The sequence below is a fragment of the Apodemus sylvaticus genome, chromosome 4 (genome assembly GCF_947179515.1).
Source record: "Apodemus sylvaticus chromosome 4, mApoSyl1.1, whole genome shotgun sequence".
Lineage (NCBI taxonomy): Eukaryota > Metazoa > Chordata > Mammalia > Rodentia > Muridae > Apodemus > Apodemus sylvaticus.
In genome coordinates this window covers 102220274-102239261 of record NC_067475.1, presented here as the reverse complement: position 1 = coordinate 102239261, position 18988 = coordinate 102220274, and the positions used below count along the sequence as shown (strand labels likewise).

At 42.0% G+C, this 18988-nt stretch overlaps 1 protein-coding gene across 3 annotated transcripts in view; it reads right to left on the bottom strand.

Moving 5' to 3' along the window:
• The window catches only part of Veph1 (ventricular zone expressed PH domain containing 1), a 228165-nt gene extending 211041 nt beyond the window's left edge, over positions 1 to 17124 (bottom strand). For all 3 annotated transcript variants that reach the window (XM_052180394.1, XM_052180395.1, XM_052180396.1), the window contains exons 1-2: positions 16987 to 17124; positions 6088 to 6303 (exon numbers count right to left, since the gene is read on the bottom strand). In XM_052180394.1, the coding sequence (XP_052036354.1) occupies positions 6088 to 6303; positions 16987 to 17124 (354 nt within the window). The remainder of the gene's footprint in view (positions 1 to 6087; positions 6304 to 16986) is intronic.
• Positions 17125 to 18988: the final 1864 nt, after the last annotated feature.

Genomic DNA, 18988 nt, shown 5'->3' with positions numbered 1-18988 from the left:
AGGTGTCATCAAGACATGAATGAGTTCCTCTGAAAAAGAGGCCCCAGTCCTACACATTCCATGTTCAGGTAGATTTTAAGTGATGAGTAGAGGGTTGAATATTCTGTGCATATCCATACACCACCTTTTTAGGATTTTATGAGTGACCATGACATGAACTGGTGGGCACAAGTCAGCCAACTGTACCACAATGGCAGACGGTGCCAGTGCCAGGAGGAAGGAAAAGAACTGTTACAGGGTAGCTGAGGCACTCAGGTTAGTGAGTTGGGAGTCATAGTTTTGGAACACTCAAATCTCCGTATTGAGTCCAAAACCTATCCCAATCCTGAAGTCACAGGAAGTGTTTTGATGTGGTTTCCCTTCCACGCCAGATCTCATTCACACTAAACCCTGTTGAACAGTCTGCTTTTCTTTGTTTTTTTTTTTTTTTTGTTGTTGTTGTTGTTGTTTGTTTGAGAATATTTATTAATTCTTTTGAGGATCTTTCCAGCTTTTCTAATGACTGGCATTTCTACCCTGGGTCTCAAAAGTGTGGAGTGACCCAGCCTAACAGAGAGAAAGACAGAGAACATTTCCCTGATCTAAATGGTGCTTCAAGAATAAGCACTTCACAGAATTTAATTCTGGATTCTTCAAAGAGATCTGTGATTGTGATTTTCCTGCTGGATTCAAGGTGCTAAGAGTCTCTGGGTGCCACTATCATGTGACTTCAGTAAGTAGAAGAGAACTCGGATGATACTTGAGGAAACATGGGGCTGGAGAAGCAAGCTGGGGGAGATTAGGTTCGGTTGAAAGCATTTGCCCTCCATGATATAGGGTGTGCCCAACCCACCTCTATTCCTACACTTTTCTAAACACGCTAAATTAAATATCTTTTGCTGAAACATTTCTGTTTTCTTAGTTACCAGGAACAAATGATCAAACAAACAAAATGTCTGATACATTCTAACTAATTCCTGTATTCCATCTATTTTCTACATATGCAGTCAGGACCATGGCCTGCCTTGATCCTCCTCAGATGGCTTATCTGAATATCTTGGTCTGCCTTCTCTCCTCACCCTAAGCATATGTGGGCCTGATTGGTGAGATGTGGGAGGTTGTGCAGCCTCCCTGGAAGATAAGCTTCTCCTTTCTCCTGGGCCTGGCACTCACCCCCTTAGAACTGCTTGGATCTACTGAGGCCAACTCACACCTAAGGAGTTCTAGAAGGTTGATCTGCAATAGTGAAGCCAAGAGACTTATCTATAGTTGAGACTTTCTTTGGTAAGATCAGAACATCCCTCCCACACTATCAAGGTACCAAGAAGCCAGGCAGGAAACTAGTCTTCACTCATCAGCAAAAGATCAGGTGAGCTCAAAGAGATACTGAGGTGTACGCCATCATGAGCATGGTAGAACCTGGTTAAAATAACACACATATTCAGAACTAAATCTCCGTGATGATAGAACAGTCCATCCATCAGTCTCTAATACCTACTCTGAGTAACAGTTGAGTACATGTGCCAAAATATTCATCCATCTTCCTTTTGTTAATACACTCTTCATGTGTTCAGCAAGGTTAATTCGTTGTTTTTCACTTGTCTCGATTACCCTACATTGCTGCTTCTTTAGATTCACATTCAAGTTACTTCTGCTACAGCCCTGGATTCTACCCCAACCCCCATCTTCTCTTAGGCTATATTTATAGTCATCCAATCTCTCCATTACATGGAGGTTTCTGACAATTAAACTTCCATATTTTGTCCTTATCCTGAGTGGTCAAAGTCTAGCATTGGGAACTTTTAAAAACAAACACCAGGTCAAAGGTACTATACATACACCGAGTCTTTTGTCAAGAGTAAGTTGGAAGTAGAAAGGAACTTGTCTTCCATTAAAGGATTAGATCTTCAGGCACTTTTTAATTAACTGATAATTAGTTAACTAATTAATTAAGATGAAGTCTCACTATGTAGCTCTGGCTGGCTTTGACCATTACATAGACCATGCTGGCCCCAAACTCAGAGAGACTTGCCTACTTCTGGTTTAGTCCTGGGATTAAAGGTGTGTACCATCATCTTAAGCATATACGTATACATATTTAAAGATTTATTTATTTGTTTGTTGTATGTATATGAGTACACTGCAGCTGTCCAGATGGTTGTGAGCCTTCATGTGGTTTCTGGGAACTGAATTTAGGACCTCTGCTTGCTCTGGTCTGTCTGCTCACTCCCGTCAGCCCACTCGCACCAGTTAATCTTGCTAGCTCAGCCTCTGCTTGCTCTGGCCCAAAGATTTATTTTATTATTATATGTAAGCACACTGTAGTTGTCTTTAGACACATCAGAAGAGGGTGGCAGATCTCATTACGGATGGTTGTGAGCCACCATGTGGTTGCTGGAATTTGAACTCAGGACCTTTGGGAGAACAGTCAGTGCTCTTACCCACTGATACATCTCACCAGTCCGGTCTTAAGCATATTTATCTGTAACTTGAAAAACTGAAGCCAGTGGTCTCAGGAAGGGGCCTTGCTAACTGTGAGCACAGACACAGAGAGGGATTGGATTGATGGAAATCGTTAGATTCTGTTTTAAAATCTGGAGTGAGCTAGCCCTTGGCAGCAGCAATGAAAGGACAGGCCTTCTTAACTAATCAGATTGTATTCTTTTTATGATGCCTCTGAAGTGGGGAACCAGTACAAAAACAGAAGATCCTCCCCACAAGTGTATAATGTCATCATGAAAAAACAAAAAGAAACTAAACTTCAACACACTCAATTTTTGTGCCTTCTCCTCACACATATAATTTGGAAATCTTTCAAATGAAACAAAAAGTAAAACATTAAGCAAAGAGCAAACAGTTCATGTAAGTCCTCAGAGATCACCACTGAAGGCACTCCATCTCAAAACTGTGTCTAGACAGCCCCTCCCATATCAAAAGCCACAGGCACTGCTGACAAGAGACGGCAGGGTGTGTGTAAGGGTCTGGGGCCAGGATGACACTGTCAAAGAAAAATCCCACGGACCTAACAGATAACAAACAACTTCTGCTCAATGGCTGGGCTCCATTTCAAAGGCATCTAAGGCAGCAGATCCGGGCACAGCAAGTCATTTTTATCTTTAGAGTTATTTGTATCACAGAGCTGCTAATGGGATACAGGCTGAGAACAGTCCAGTGGTCACCATTCTCCAACAAGTCAGCCAGCATTAACAGCAGCTGATAATGCCACAGCCTATGACAAAGTTTGGCCCTCAGCATCGACTGGAGCAGGCTAGTGTGAATATTACCTTACAAGGCCAGAGCCGGGGGACAAATGGAGGTCACTGCGTTGTGCAAATGAACGTACTCCCGAGATCTGCTACAGCTCGCCGGAGACGTGGAACAAGGGGGACTTGTTCCACAACGCCAAGGATTCTGTTTCTCAGCTTGATTGGCACCATTTGAGCTCTTGGTGGAGATTTTCCTTTTGAAAATGCAGCTTGGGAACCCTTGCCAGTGTTTTAAAACTGGCAAGAATAAAGCAAAGGAGAAGCGATACAGATGCAGGGCGATAGCCACCGAGACATTGCTTTGCTCTCAGGTGCTGAATTCAGCTGGAGCCGTAGAAAAGCAACAATCTCTAGAGATGTCCTGCTTCAGGTATTAAAATGGGGCTCCCTGGACAGTCACCCAGCCTCATCAAGCGGGCAGCAGAAGGCTTGATTCCTGCAAGTGTAGCCATCTGGGAATCTAACTGACACATTCATCTGGTTTTCCCAGTGGGTTTCCTGACAAGTGAGAAGAGAGAAGGTCTGTGGGTTGTCCCACCCGGCCCATTTCATTCTCCTGTCCAAGGACAGCATCCAAAAGCCTACTGGACAGAACTATGGTTGCTCAGCAAGCCACAGAATAGTATCTATTCCCAAGCCCATACATTACTCATTCAGTAAATATCACTTGAGTGTACCTACTGCTGCCAAGTGCTACTTTAGGTGGTGGGACTAGCTCAGTGAACAAAACAAAACACAATCTGGGGAGGGAAGAGACAGGCAAACAATGCCCAATGCAATTACTGAATAAATAGTTTGTTGTAAAGAGTTAAATGCTGGGTGGGGTCATGGTGATAAAGCACTTGTCACACAAGTATGAGGACCCTAGTTAGGGTTCCCAAAACGCCCATGAAAGCTGGGTAGGTGTGATGGCCTACCTACTATCCCAGAACTTGGACGTGGAGAGGGGGGGCAAGCTTGTTAGCTCTGGTTTCATCCGGAGATCCTGCCTCAATAAATAAAGTGAAAAGCAATGGAAGAAGACACCAAGTGTCCACTACTGGCCTCCACATGCATACCGAATACACAGGCAAAATAATAATAAAGGAGAGCGATGCGCTGTATATTATAGTCTCCTGCAGATGATACTACTAACTGGGGTTAATGATCACATGATATTTCCCATATCTGGAACATTTTTTTATTTATGTAGCATCTGGTTATTTACTCATTAAAACAAACCCACAAGGCAATTACTTCTATAATCTGCACTTTATAGATGAGGCAATAAAGGCACATAAGTGTTAATTTGCCCAAGATCACCCTATAGGTAAATTCATGACAGAAAGGGGATTGCTTGTTGAGTAAACCTCTAGCTTTATAAAATCCAGCCTCCCCCAGAAGAATTCTGAAGGAAATACTCTGAGCTGTTCTAGGTCCTTTGTGCTCAAAGCTGTCCCACAGTACTGACTGGGGAAAGCCCACACGAGCTGTGTGTGTACAATCATGCAGGCTGGTTCTTTTACAATGCAGAGAGATCTGTATTTCCTGACTTGTGGGTTACTTCTGGCCACTTTTGTACCCATTGCCAGCTATTTTGGATTATTTCATTCACTGGTTCTCCCACAGTGGTGGCTGAGGTGAGATTGCAGATAATGCAAAGATGATTAACTATGACGTCAGGTCTGCTCAGCAAGCTAGGTGGGGAAGGGTGATTGTACTGCTTCATAGATGAGGTTAAACCTAGGCACTGGAAAAAAACAAACACACTACGTACTGGTTCTGGACTTCTGTCAGTTCTCTGGAGTTACATTCTAGTGCATTGACTTTTCCAGCTGTTAGAATACCTGTGCCACATTTTCATCCTCGCCTGCCCTCTCTGAGTGTGTCTTTATTTTAGAAAGCAGAATGTCTCATGTTTCTTTCCTTTCGTGGTTTTTCTGGGAGATGGGTAATGACTGAATCTATATAGCAACTTGGAAGCTCCTAGCTTCAGGTAAGTTATGCTTTGAGTCAGGAGTTCCACTTCAGGTCTACACCACATCCAGAAAGCTTTTGTAATGACGAACTTTCTTTATGTGCATCCACCAGTCTGCAGTAGATTTTAACATTTTTGTGTCCTACCTGGAGTTAGCTGGATACCTGTTTCTATTGACCTACAAGACCGTGGATTTATTTGCAGGTTACAGACCACTGTGCTTACCGATCACTGACTGAACTGCAATTGTCACAGGCAAGCTCTTCACAGGCCATGTCACCTCTATGTCTCACAGCTCCGAACAATAGGCATTGATAATTACCTTTAGTTTACAAAGGGCAAAGTAGAGACTTAAGGGAATGAAAATGGCAGTTTCTCATCTGCAGAACAAACAGGTGGATATTCATGGTATAGTGACATAGACTTAAAAACAAGTTGGCTGGGAGAGACGGCTCAGTAGACAGGAGCCCTCGGAGTGCAAGCGTGAGAACCTGACCTCAAGCTCCTAGCATCCACATAAAAAGCTGAGCAGGGCTAACTGTGCCTGCAATGCTCACCTCCGGACTGTGAGAGACCATCTCATGATGAAGTCGGACTTGACTGAGGACACCCACCTTCTTCCTTTGGCCCCCTCAAGCATGCTCTCAAGTTTGTTGCTGTATTATTTTGAGTTCTTTACAGCATAGTTCACATGGAGCAGGGACTCGGTAGCATTTTCTCAGTTGATTAGTTAGCAACCTGCTGCTTTAGCCACCAGTGGTTTGTGGTTGTCTTTTTACAATATCTAACAGGCACAAAAAAAATGCCTCTCAGTTCAGAGACATCATGTGTTCACATAAGCTGCCAACTCAGTCTCCAATTGCCCGCTGTCGCACACTGACATACCTGTAAGATGCAACTCATGATATCAGAGGCAATTTTTGCATGCGGAGTGTCTTCATCTTTCCCTACAGGTCGCAGGTTGTGTTCCAAGCAGGAATCCCACAGTCCCACCAGGGCCCTGGCATGCTTTTCAATGGATTCTGTCTCTCTGATGGCTGTTGTAATTCTTGTGATACAGATTTCCACCACCGCCTGGTCATTGTTATTAGTTTGGTAATCCTATTTAGGACAAAAAAAAAAAAACAACTTTAAGTTAGTAAGTACTCTAGAAGGCTGTCCATTAAAGGAAGCAGTACTGAGTTATATTGGAAATGATGATGTCACTGGGTACTAAGGAGTGAGACTGTAAAGTCCATTACAGTTGGCCTTCCTCTTGTAGAAGAGGCAGGAGATACACACAAGGTCCAGTATCACTAACAAGAAGGAGGGTGCAGCTCCTGGAGGAGCCGGATCATTCACAGGTCAGCAAGGACATGCTTCAGAACATTTCAGTTTCAAGTTACTGCAGGACAGACGCTACTTTTCACAGTGATGCTTCAGATACGTGTATGGAAAAAATTTGAGTTGCTTTACAATTTTCCCTATCAGCTTTTTCTCAGAGTCCAGTAGAACACAGTGTTTCATTTCTGTCTTCTTTAACTCAAATAAGTACCAAGCCCAAGCTAGCTTTCACCAGCCACATTCTCTCCTGTCTTTACTATCTTCCATGTACTTCATCATCTTTACGAAGAAAAAATATGATGCCTTAACATTTCTAAATGTGAAAAAACAAACAACCACAACAGAAACGCGTGTTGCTTTGAGTTGGAAAATGGCCTGACTGAATACCACAATGGGAATCTCACAGAACTGGAGGCTTCCAGGGTAGGCAAGCATTTGGATGACCGTACTGAGGGAGCCAACCGGGAGTTTTCACTCCTAACATTATTTTTATTGTTATAATGGGGGCAAAACCGTATCCACATTGTGATCATCTATAGCCCATTATTTTTTCCTCCAGAAGAGTAATTCTCTGAGGCAAAGGACAGAAATAATTTTGAGGCCCCTAGTACATACTACTAAACTCCCTTCCAGAAATATCTAACTAGTTTAAGCTCTCATCATCTGGGTGACAATATAATCTTTTTATTGTGATTTTGCAAGAACAAAGTATTTTTTAATTTTGGCTAATTTGACCAGTGGAAAACCGTATCTCATTACTGTTTGGCGTAGGTACTTCCTTGGACCAAAGTGAGGACGCATATCGTCATGTGTTTATTGGCCATTTGTATTTCCTCCACTGGGAATTGAGCAATGAATGCTCAGTCTCTTTTTCCTTAGTGTTTTCATTTTCTTTTTTATCTTCTTTTGGAACAATATTTTTCCTTACTAAGGATACTGAGGCAACATTTGAGCTATAATTCTGCACAGGCTTCATTATTCCTTTTCAAAATTGCCATTTATTAACAGACTAAGAGTTTAGACACTTAAATCAGTCAAGCTTTTGAGTTTTGTATTTCTTCCCCTTCTAAAATTAGAAACAAATTATTTACTGTTTTAAATTTAAAATTGTTGTAAAGTTTTATTTAGACCTTGTGTGCATGGCTGTTCTTCCCTCATGAACATCTATGCAACACATGAGCAGTGAAGAGGTAAGGGAGGGTACCAGATCCTCTAGAACTGGTGATGTAGGTGGTTTTGATCGGCCACATAGGCACCGGCACTCAAACCCAACCAAGTCCTCTGGAAGACCAATGAGTGCTTCTAACCTCTGTGCCACCCAGCTCCACATGTTTATTAAGTTAAAAGGGGAGATGTAGATATGGTACAAAAGATGTAGAAAACAGGGTTTGCAGTGCAGAGCCCCTGCGGCCCTGTTCCTCAACCTCGGTTTGGTTCTCCAGTGGAAACGTGCCTCCCGCGCTTTGTGCTTTACACTGGCACTCTCAGCAACTCAGAAACCATTCACCTTCTCTGTGTGTGAGCCCTTTAACTGCATTTTAAATGGAATTTATCTTTTACAAATTTTATTTTTTATGTGTGTGAATGCTTTGCCTGCATGTGCGTTTGTGCAAAGCATCCATGCCTAGTGCTCAGGGAGGTCAGGGGAGGGTACTGAATTCTCTGGAACTATAGTTACAGATGGTTGTGGCCTACCATATTGGGAATTGGACCTGGGTCTTTTGGAAGAATAGCTAGTGCTCTTAACTTAACCCTATCCTCCTCAAATGATGAAATAACCATCTATATAGAGACAGACCTCCAGAATTAGTAAAATAGTTGATCAAACTTGCTGGATATAAAAATCACTAAACAAGAATTTGTGTTGCAGGTAGCAGTCACTACTAAAGTAATGACTGAGTTCATCCCTGAAAGAGGATGGAGAGATTTGACTATATAGAATTGCGCACGCGCGTGACACACACACACACACACACACACACACACACACACACACACACACTCCTACTACAAAAGCAAATAAAATAGATTTTTTTTACAAAAAGAATGTCATCTTTAGCTCTAGCTAAGAATATTTAATGCTTATACATCTAGCAAAAGATTCACATTACTTAAATCACGCCCTAGGAGGTTCAGTTCCCAGCACCAGCACGGTGGCCCACTACCATCTGTAACTCTAGCTCCAGAGATGCCAGTGCCCTCCTCTGGCCTGTACAAACACCCGGCATGAAAGTGCAGCACAAGCGTAATGCAGGAGGAAAAAAACCCACAAAATTTTGTTTAAAAGATATTACACAGTCTTGAAGTAAAAGTATGAAAATGTAATATCTCCAGAAAAGAGAATATTATCACTGGGCTGCTATTTGTCTTTAAATTAGTTTATAGAAAAATGAACTTCCAATCACCCTATTGTCAGACTCATTCATAAAAGCAAGCTTTATATTTATATCTAAATATAAAACTATTAGAGGATACAAACACTTTAGAGTAGATTTCAAGAGGCTTGGGAACACATGTTTTACCCAGGCATACACAGCGAGAACATGCTGAATTCTGCAATACTAGATGTACAAAATGCATAAGTGGCAAAGAACCAGTAAAGAACCGAAAAGACTCTAAAAACCTTCAAAGGAAAGGAGAGCTGAGCCAGGCCTGGTGCCGCACATCTGTAATCCTAGAGCCCAAGAGGCCGCGACACCAGGATCCAGTTCATGCCTGTTTAGAGGCCAGCCTCACTTGTTAAAGTACAACCCTGTCTCAATACCCTTCCCTACAACGATAGAGAAAAAGGAATTAAGTGACTAGACACATCATTTCACACAAACCCAAACAGTAAAGGCAATAAACACATGAAGAACTACTTGCCCCCACTAGCGACGAGGACACAGAGGCGCACTCAGCTTTAGCACACTGATCACTAAACTAAATGAGTTTTAACATCTGACAGATGCAGGAGGTGATGAAGAAAGCCACTAGGGCCTGCATACTCCCTTCACATTAGAAAGCAGTTTGATGTATACTACAATATTGGAAGTTCAAAGATATCTAAATGCAGTTGTTTTTACTTTATGCGGAGAACCTAGCATATTTACCAAAATAATCAACTATAAGAAGGTTTACTGCAACACAATTTAAGTAAAGAAGGTCAATGAAGAATAATAAATAAATAAATAGATAAATAAATAAATAAATAGTGGTATGTTCATAGAATAGAATATTATACCCACTGAATGAATGAAACTGCATGTACCAAGATAGACAATAAATTGGAAGCAGTGTGGAGGCTATGATAGCTTTTAGATAAAGCTTAGGATCTTTTCTAGCTTTTATGGACATCAAAGGTTCCCAGTGTAATGAAAAAAAATGGTTGTAGAGATTGATGTATTTCAGATATTATGATATACACTAAATATCTTTAAATTTTTTCTTCTTTTAAAACTTTATGTAAAGTTTAAAATTTCCTACTAATAATTTTTAAGTCATGCATTTCTAATACAGAAGTTAAACCACACATGTGAATATCACAGTACAGGTACAAGTGAACTTAAGGTCCTAAGGAAGAGCAATTGAATTGGAAAGAAATATGCTAGCACTGTAATTCCACCAAAGTTTCTTCTCTCTCCCTTTCTCTGTCCTGTCTCTTTCCCCTCCCCTCTTTCCCTCCTTTCCCCCATTCTTCCCTCCCTCCTTCTCTTATTTCCTCCTTTCCTTTCTTCTTTTTCTCCCTCTCTCTCTCCCTCCCTCTCCTTCCTTCCTTCCTTCCTTGGTTTATCGTTATTACTTTTAAAAATAAAATATTTTATCAACTCTTTTAAGATTTCATAGTGTATTTTGATCATATTTACATCCTACCATTCCCAGATCCATCCTTACCAACTTAGTGTCTTCATTTTGTTGTTGTTGTTGTTGTTGCTGTTGTTGTTTTAAGAGCCTCATGCTGAGGAATGAAGAGTGGGCTCAGTGGTTAAGAACATTTGTTTCTATTGCAGAGGCTTCGGTACTCCCATGGTAGCTCACAACTCTCTGTAACTGAGTCCTAGGGATGCGATGTCTTTTTCTTAGCTCTGCAGCAACCCGGCATGCATTGTGGTGTGCATACACACATGCAGGCAAAACGCTCACACACATAAGGAATAAAACAAATAATTTTTAAAAATCTCCAACAAGACAAATTTGTACTGTCAATATACTTGTGGGTATGGGGCCATCCACGGGAGCAAGTCTCATTAGGGAGACAGACTATATTGATTTGATTGATAATGGCCCCAGAGTCACATATATTCAACTGCTTAAACTCCAGGTAGTAGAACTGCTTGGGAAGGATTAGGAGATGTGGCTTTTTGGAGGAGGTGTGTCATTAGGGTTGGGCTTTGAGGTTGGTTTTTTTTTTTTTTTTTTTAATCTTCATTTTTTTATTGCATTTAATTTTTTTTTTTTTTTTTTTTTGCATTTCTTGTTACTCCCTTCCTGGACCATAATCCCGCAATTCCTCATCCCATTCCTCCTCCCCTCTGTCTCAAAGAGAGTGTCCCACCCCCTTGCCAGGCGTCCCATCCCCTTGCCAGGCCTCCCCACTACCTGAGGCCTCAAGTCTCTCCAGAGTTAGATATATCATCTCTCATTGCAGCCAGACTAGGGAGTCCTCTGCGGTATGTGTCAAGGGCCTCTGACAAGTTGCCTGGTTAGTGGCTCAGTGTCTAAGAGATCTCAGGGGTCCAAGATAGTTGAGAATGCTGTTCATCCTAGGGTTTTCCCTCCTCCTCAGTTTCTTTCAGCCTTCTCTAAATCAACCAAAGAGGTCTCTGACTTCAGCCCAATGGTTGGGTGTAAGTATTTGCACCTGTCTCAGTCAGCTGTTGGTTGGCCTCTCAGAGGACAGCCATGCTAGGCTTCTGTCTGTAAGCACACCATAGCATCAGTAATAGTGTCAGGCCTTGGAGCCTCCCCTTTAGATAGATGCTAAGTTAAGCTGAGCACTGGACCACATTTCCTTCAGTCTCTTTTCCATTTTTGTCCCTATAGTTCTTTCTTATTTATTTATTTATTTATTTATTTATTTATTTATTTATTTATTTATTATTGTCTATATTCTTTGTTTACATTCCAAATGATTTTCCCTTTTCCAGTTCCCCCCTCCCTCTAAGTCCCATAATCCCTCTTCCCTCCACCAGTTCCCCAATCAACCCCCTCCCTCTCCTCTGTCATGGTACTCCCCTGTAATGCTGCATCAAGCCTTTCCAGGATCCGGGCCCTCTCCTTCCTTCTTCTTGGGAATGATTTGATATGTGGTTTCTGTTTTGGGTATTCTGAGCTTCTGGGCTAATATCCACTTATCAGTGACTGCATTCCATGTGTCTTCTTTTGTGAATGAGTTACCTCACTTAGGATGATATTTTCCAGTTCCATTTGCCTAAGAATTTCATGAATTCATTGTTTTTAATTGCTGAGTAGTATTCCATTGTGTAGATATACCACATTTTCTATATCCATTCCTCCATTGAGGGCTATCTGGATTCTTTCCAGCTTCTGGCTATTATAAATGAGGCTGCTATGAACATAGTGGAGCATGTGTCCTTATTGCATGCCGGGGAATCCTCTGGGTATATGCCCAGGAGTGGTATAGGAGGGTCCTCCAGAAGTGTCGTGCCCAGTTTTCTGAGGAACCGCCAGACTGATTTCCATAGTGCTTTCCCCTTTCCCGATTCTCCTCCCCCCAATATGTCCCATAGGCCCTCTTCCCTCCACCCATTCTCCAATCACCCCCTTCCCATTTCTCTGTCCTGGTACTCTCCTACAATGCTGCATCAAGCCTTTTTAGGATCAGGGACCTCTCCTTCCTTCTTCTTGGGAATTATTTGATATGTTAATTGTGTCTTGAGTATTCAGAGCTTCTGGTCTAATTAATATCCACTTAATGACTGCATTCCATGTGTGTTCTTTTGTGATTGGGTTACCTCACTTAGGATGATATTTTCCAGTTCCAACAATTTGCCTAAAAATGTCATGAATTCATTGTTTTTAATTGCTGAGTAGTATTCCATTGTGTAAATATACCACATTTTCTGTATCCATTCTTCCATTGAGGGACATCTGGGTTCTTTCCAGCTTCTGGCTATTATAAATGAGGCTGCTATGAACATAGTGGGGCATGTATCCTTATTGCATGCTGGGGAATCCTCTGGGTATATGCCCAGGAGTGGTATAACAGGGTCCTCCAGAAGTGTCATTGGCCTTTGAGATTTCAAAAGCCCACACCATTCCCAGTCTCTCTCTCTCTCTCTCTCTCTCTCTCTCTCTCTCTCTCTCTCTGTCTCTCTCTATCTGTCTCTGAAGCCATTAATCACAGGCACTTCCTCAGCTAGAAGGAAGAGTTTATAAACTGTAATGTTGGTCAGCTTAGTCTTACACGGGTCCTGTGCAGGCAACCACAGCTACTATGAGTTCATGAGTTCAGGAGCCTGTCATGTCCAGAAGGCATTGCTTTACTCTCATTCTTCCTGGCCTCTGGTCCTTACACTCATTTCCCCTTCTCTTCTTGAGCCTTATGTGCTATGGGGTGGGATGACATAGACATACCATTTGTGGGTACATAATATTTTAAATGAGGTGATATTGTTTGCCTAATTTGTTTCACTGTTTTAAAATATCCAACAGAACTGGACAGTGGATTGTGCATGGGGCAAGAGTGTACTGCCAAGGAGGTGTTTGGAAAAAGAGATGATCTCACTTGTCGTTTGGAAAGAAAGCTAAGTTAATATGACTAAAAACTAATGATAAAGATAGACCAGGAAGGATTTGGAATAAAAGACAAAATGAAAGGCATGCTTGGGAACTTGGTGAGAAATTCCAGTGGGGCATTCATGACAAAGCAGGAGCACAATGTTGGGCAGGAGTGTGCTGCGGACAGGGAGGGAAAATGGCCACACAGGGATCCCTGGGATACAGTAAGGACTGATTATTTTGCAAGTAACTCTGGGGGGAAGGGATTGAGGCTTGCCTGACAAATGTTCTAATTCTACAAAGCTTAAAGTGATGACTAAATGTATTTGACAGAATCATAATGTGTAAGGGGCAGACTACTTCAAACAAGGACCTAAACACAAGAATGTGCTTGCAATGGTTTAAATGTAATATAAATGGCTTGAAACATGACCTGTCTATAAGATCTGATCCACGCCCAAAGTCTTAGACAATCCCAGAAGTGATGTGGAAAATGTGTGCTAGTGCTATTAGAATGGTATTTTAGAAGCAGAGCACTTTATTTGATGAGAATTAGCAATGGCTCTGAGCAACTGGTCCAAGTATCAAGCAATGATCAATTACAGTAATAAACTAAGATGATTCCAAGCAAGGAGGACCAGAATGTTAACACTGTCGGCTGTACCTGGAGCTACAATGAGGTCCTCTCAGAGGACCAGATTTCTCTTTGAGAATGAAATCAACGAAGTGTACTTGTCCAAATGAGATTAGGCAGCTCAGGGGCCACAACAGAGACACAGTCTGTAAGAGACTATCCAGATGGGTTGGATGGTTTTCAGCAAGTGAGTCTTGACCATGACAGTAATAGGGAAGGCTGGAATATAATCAGTAGTAATATTTCCTCTCTAAAAGTCAGAGCAGAGACTTGAGAACCACATGAGACTCAAATATTCTGATACATATGAGTTATGATTTTATAATTGATAAATTATAGTTTATCATTCCTGTAGCACAACTTATGTAGCTTTCTCCATATACTGACAATCTGAGTTTTGTAGAAGGAGCTTGAAGCAGCTTTGTCTAGTCACATTCAGAGTTAGGAAGTAAAGAACAATGATGCTGTGCTCTGCCAGCCTTCGGTTTTTCATGTTGCCCACAACCCAAACCTAGGGAGTGATGTCAAACATTGCCATGCTGGGTCTTTCCCACCTCAATCAATCTAAACAAGGCAGTTCCTTGCAGACTTATTCAAAGAGGAACCTAGTCTAAATAATTCATATGTGCTTGGAAGTTTGTCTCCTAGATGATTTCAGATCCTGTCAAGATGATAACACTAGTCATCAAACATGCTAACTGTTTTGACTTCCAACAGTTGTTGGAAGAGCTGTGTCTTTGTTGAGATTCTTGAATCATAAGCAAGTGTTAATCATACGCAAGTTGAATCATAAGCATAGAATGATGATGATGTTGTTGATGATGATGTTAATGATGATGATGGTGATGATGATGGTGATGATGATGATGATGGCAGTGGTTGTGGTGGTAATAAACAGTTCACAGACGTGAAGGCAAAGCTGAAATATCTGGTCTCAGAAGTTTCAGTGAGCAAGGGTATTTTAATATTTTGCAAAATAAGGATACATCCCTCCCTGCTGATTACTTCCTCAAAATTACTGGCACACTAAATTCTAATTGCTAAGCTTGGATTGGGGGTCCCACTCTTTCCTACCTTCCTATTGATAGTGGAATGGGGAGCAATTCATGGTAGAAGCCTTGCTGAAGGCCTCATCAAAGATGAGGTAGGATGGTTAAGAGAGATTTAGGAGATGGGATACCTGTAAGAACAGCTTTCCCACACTCACTGTTTGGCAAGTAGAAGTAGGTGAGGAGTCCCAGAGAAGAGATTGGTGCTGGAAAGATTTGTGGAAAGGCAGCTCAGAAGGAAGCTTCTGGTTCTGTTCTTGAAGAAGAACTGAGAATAAGAATTGATTGTTAAAAATCCAGGGTCATCAGGAAAGCGAGAGCTGGGTCAGGTCATGTGGAACAGGTTTAATATACCTAATAGGCAAGTCAGCCAACTTGGCACAGTGGACCAATTAAAGAAGTGGAGAAGGAGGAGGGAGCACCAGTCCTCCCAAGCTTAACACACTCAAGTGATAAGTTACTGTCCTTTCTGCTCCCTGTGGATAGATGGAAGAAGTGCAGTGAGGTGGAAGTTAACAGAGAGGCATGCCCAGGTGTGATGCTGAGGGGGGCCTGAGCTCCAACAACCCTCCTGCTGCTCCGCACTGCTGCTAGACTCAAGCAGTGACCTCAGTGAACCACTGGGGGACATATAACAGGACTCACCAGTCCTAAAGTCCCTCATTTGACATCTGTGAGGCTGGCTGAAGAAAACAAAGGAAACCACAGCCCACTAGTGCCCTCTGGTGAAAATGGCTTTCTAGTGCCCTCTGCTGGAAGCTGGCTTTTTGGGACCTTAGCTATTCTAAGTAGGTTTGTTTTCATAGGAAGATAAATAGCAATGGCATATTCGGCTGGTTTATTTCTAGACGAGTGAATGAGGAACCTGTTAGTGAATGAGGAATCTGTTAGATATCGTATCCAGAGGGTGAAAACATAGCAGGAATTCTTTATGTTTTGACTCAAAATAAGTTGATTAATGGTCTGGAAAAGCTATGAACAAATAACTGCTGTGGAAGACATTATCTGCACCAGAAGAGTCTTAGAGCAATGGCCTCTTTGGCCAGTAGGGAAGTGGCTCATTAAGAGTGAAGAGCAAACGGACATGATGACAGGCGTGTGGAATAGCCTTGCTGTGCGTTAGTATTCCTGTTAAAGGTCTTATTAAGGAAGAGACTGTTTCCCCTGACATCTGAGCACATGCACATGTCGATGTCCGAAGTCCCACAACTCCCTCTCCCAATGGGTGCCTGTGCTAAACACTGTTGAGTTGTGAGGCTGTGGATGTGACAGGCATTTAGTGGTCTAGGTCTTTGAATTAGGACTAATCTCAAGGAAGGTCCAAGCCCAACCTAGAAGGTCAGCACCAAGCTGCACCAGGCACCGCACATATCTCTGCTTTGGGATGTGTTTTCAGAATATATAATTTTGTCACAGAGACAAAACAAAGGCAGGGGAGGCATGATTGGAGTCTTAAATGTATGTACTCATATTTGGGGCTAATAATGGAGTTAAATTAAATGGAGACTGGAGGGTAGAAAGCAAAGCAAAGATGAGAGTTTTAAAGAGAGCGAGATGATGCATAAGTAAACAGACTCAGCACCATCAGGCCCTGGGCAACTGTCATTTCTGGCAGCAGCACTCTGGCAGTCCGTGTCTCATCTTACCCGTGTGGCAGAGGTGTCACCTGCCTTCTTTCATTATTCAGCCCCCACCACACACCCTGCCTTGTTTGCTGGTGCTGTTGTGTAGCTTGGCAGGTCTGCTCTTCTTAAATTTGTTACACCTCTCTTCTCCGTGTCATTTCAAGGATGTAAAAATAGTCCCTAAAGAATCCATTTGTGAGAAATCCACTCTAGTTTGAGATTTCCAGCATTCAGGTCTCCAAGAGTGGGCAAGAGCTGACCTAAGATAACAGTTTGCTAGCTTGCTAGAGTCTTCTTTTCTTTTAAGACACCAATTAACCACAGATTACATTGATTACTGACCCATCCCCTTTACCATTCCCTGGGAGGCATATGGTTTTTGGCTCTGAGACTGGCCACTTGAGAGGTCTATTCTACAAAGCAATTTACTTACCAAGGATGAGCTAATTACTTTAATTTGCTCCAAAGCTTCTGTCAGGCTGTCTTCAATCTCAGCATCATCCAAAGAGAAGAGGTCCCCAGCTCTTGAAAGATCTTTTTGTCCCAAGACCAATCTGAAAAGTTGATGCATTGTGAGTTGGATCAGTTGGTTTTCTGTGGATCCAAGACCATGGTCAGTAATCCAGGGTTAGAGATAGAAAACCATGTAGCAGTTGGTACACTTCATAGTCCATGAAGAGGCACGATTCTTCAGGCTCTAATGTCTCCTTTGGTAGTCTCTGTAAATGCAACAAATGACAGAATATGAACAGTGAAGGAATGGCATATGAGATAGATAGATAGATAGATAGATAGATAGATAGATAGATAGATAGATAGAAACATATGTAGAGCAAATCAACTCTTGCTTGGTGGCATTTGAACGAGTTCTTCTTTATTTTTTATATGAGAACATTCTTTTCTTTAAGAAATTATCAGATTTCCTCTTAATTTAATTTGAAACTTTGAAAAGGCAGCATAAGACTCACACATTTTCTCCTGCTATGTCTTTTCCACACCCCACACCCCACATCCCACACTAGACTTTTCTCCATGAGGCAGGTAAAGAAGCAAAAGAGCAACAAACAAATCAAGTACTTGTTAGATCCTCTGCAAGCAGATCCTATGGCAACTAAGCTGCAGTGGAATGGAAAGGGACAGCGTGGGAGACACACTATCTGTCTGGTGCCCATTCCATTGCTCTAGAACCTGACATAGGAATCAGTTCACTCTTTTGGCTGCACGTCTCAGCTTTATTGGAAATAGAAATTCCTCCTTCAGTCTACAAAGTTATCTACTTACTTTAATTCTGTGTACTCACTAATGAAATATCAATGAGATAAAGAACTTTGCCTCGGTATGTGGGTTAGGGAGATCTCTATTAAAATTCAACTTGGAATGGTGACATTGAACATGATAGTATTGCAATGCAGGCCAAACAGGAAGGTCTCTGTAATTGGGTATCCTCCCTTTATTACCTCAGCTGGAATGATAGAATTTCACTAAGGTCTCCACTATAGAGCAGTCTGTAGAGAACAGAGTGAGGGACAAGTTGGGTACTTAGTTATTTTCTTCAGTTCCCTTCAGGGCCTAATGAAACGATAGATTGTTTGCATTAGCAGATAGGTTAGCTGTCATGTAACTGCCAGGGATGATGATGACTCCCCTAAGGTCCCATAGTCGTTATTGTGGGTCTAGTCTCCTGCCTTCAGGTAAGTGGGCTTTCCACTGCAGTATACAGTGAAGTGGATTCTCTTCATACATGCAAGTAATTTGTAATGCAGCTACTCTCTCAGAGAGTAGGAGCCCAGTGTGAGTTACTTAAGAGCAGTGGATGAATCTGACCATGATTTCAGTGTGAATGGGTTCCTTGGAATGAAAGTGAAAAGAGAGAGGCTTCTGTGGGCCCTTGGATACTCCCAGACCTCTCTATACTGTTTCAGTCTTAAAGTTCGAAGATATTCTTTATTCACCGTGGGACTAACCATGAGCCGAATCTTTCACAGGATATTCAAGCCAATCTGTCTGTGGTATTTCAACAATTCATGGGCTATTTTTAATGATTCCAAGGTTATTATTATCTGTTGATTGTATATTTCTTATAATGACTTCTAGCTTTAGAAAAATAGGGTTCACTCTGGCCAGGGAAGCAAGTAGGCTAACTGCTCCTTCTGCTTCTTCAAATTTAGTCCCTCAGCCTCATCCCCAGCCCTGCAATAGAATGTCTGCTGTAGCTCCCCTTCCCCTTTGCACACACCTCCTGTGGATGCCATAGACCTTCCCTTTCTAACCCACCTCCCTGAACTATTTGCTTTGTCCCAGCTCTCACCTCCAGAAGGCACTCTTAGAAATTGACAGGACATTCTGATTTGGGAGGTAAGAAGATTAACTTCATCTTTTCCTTCATTCCTCCAAGTCTAATCCCCCAGACTCATGTCCAATTCTATAACAGACCA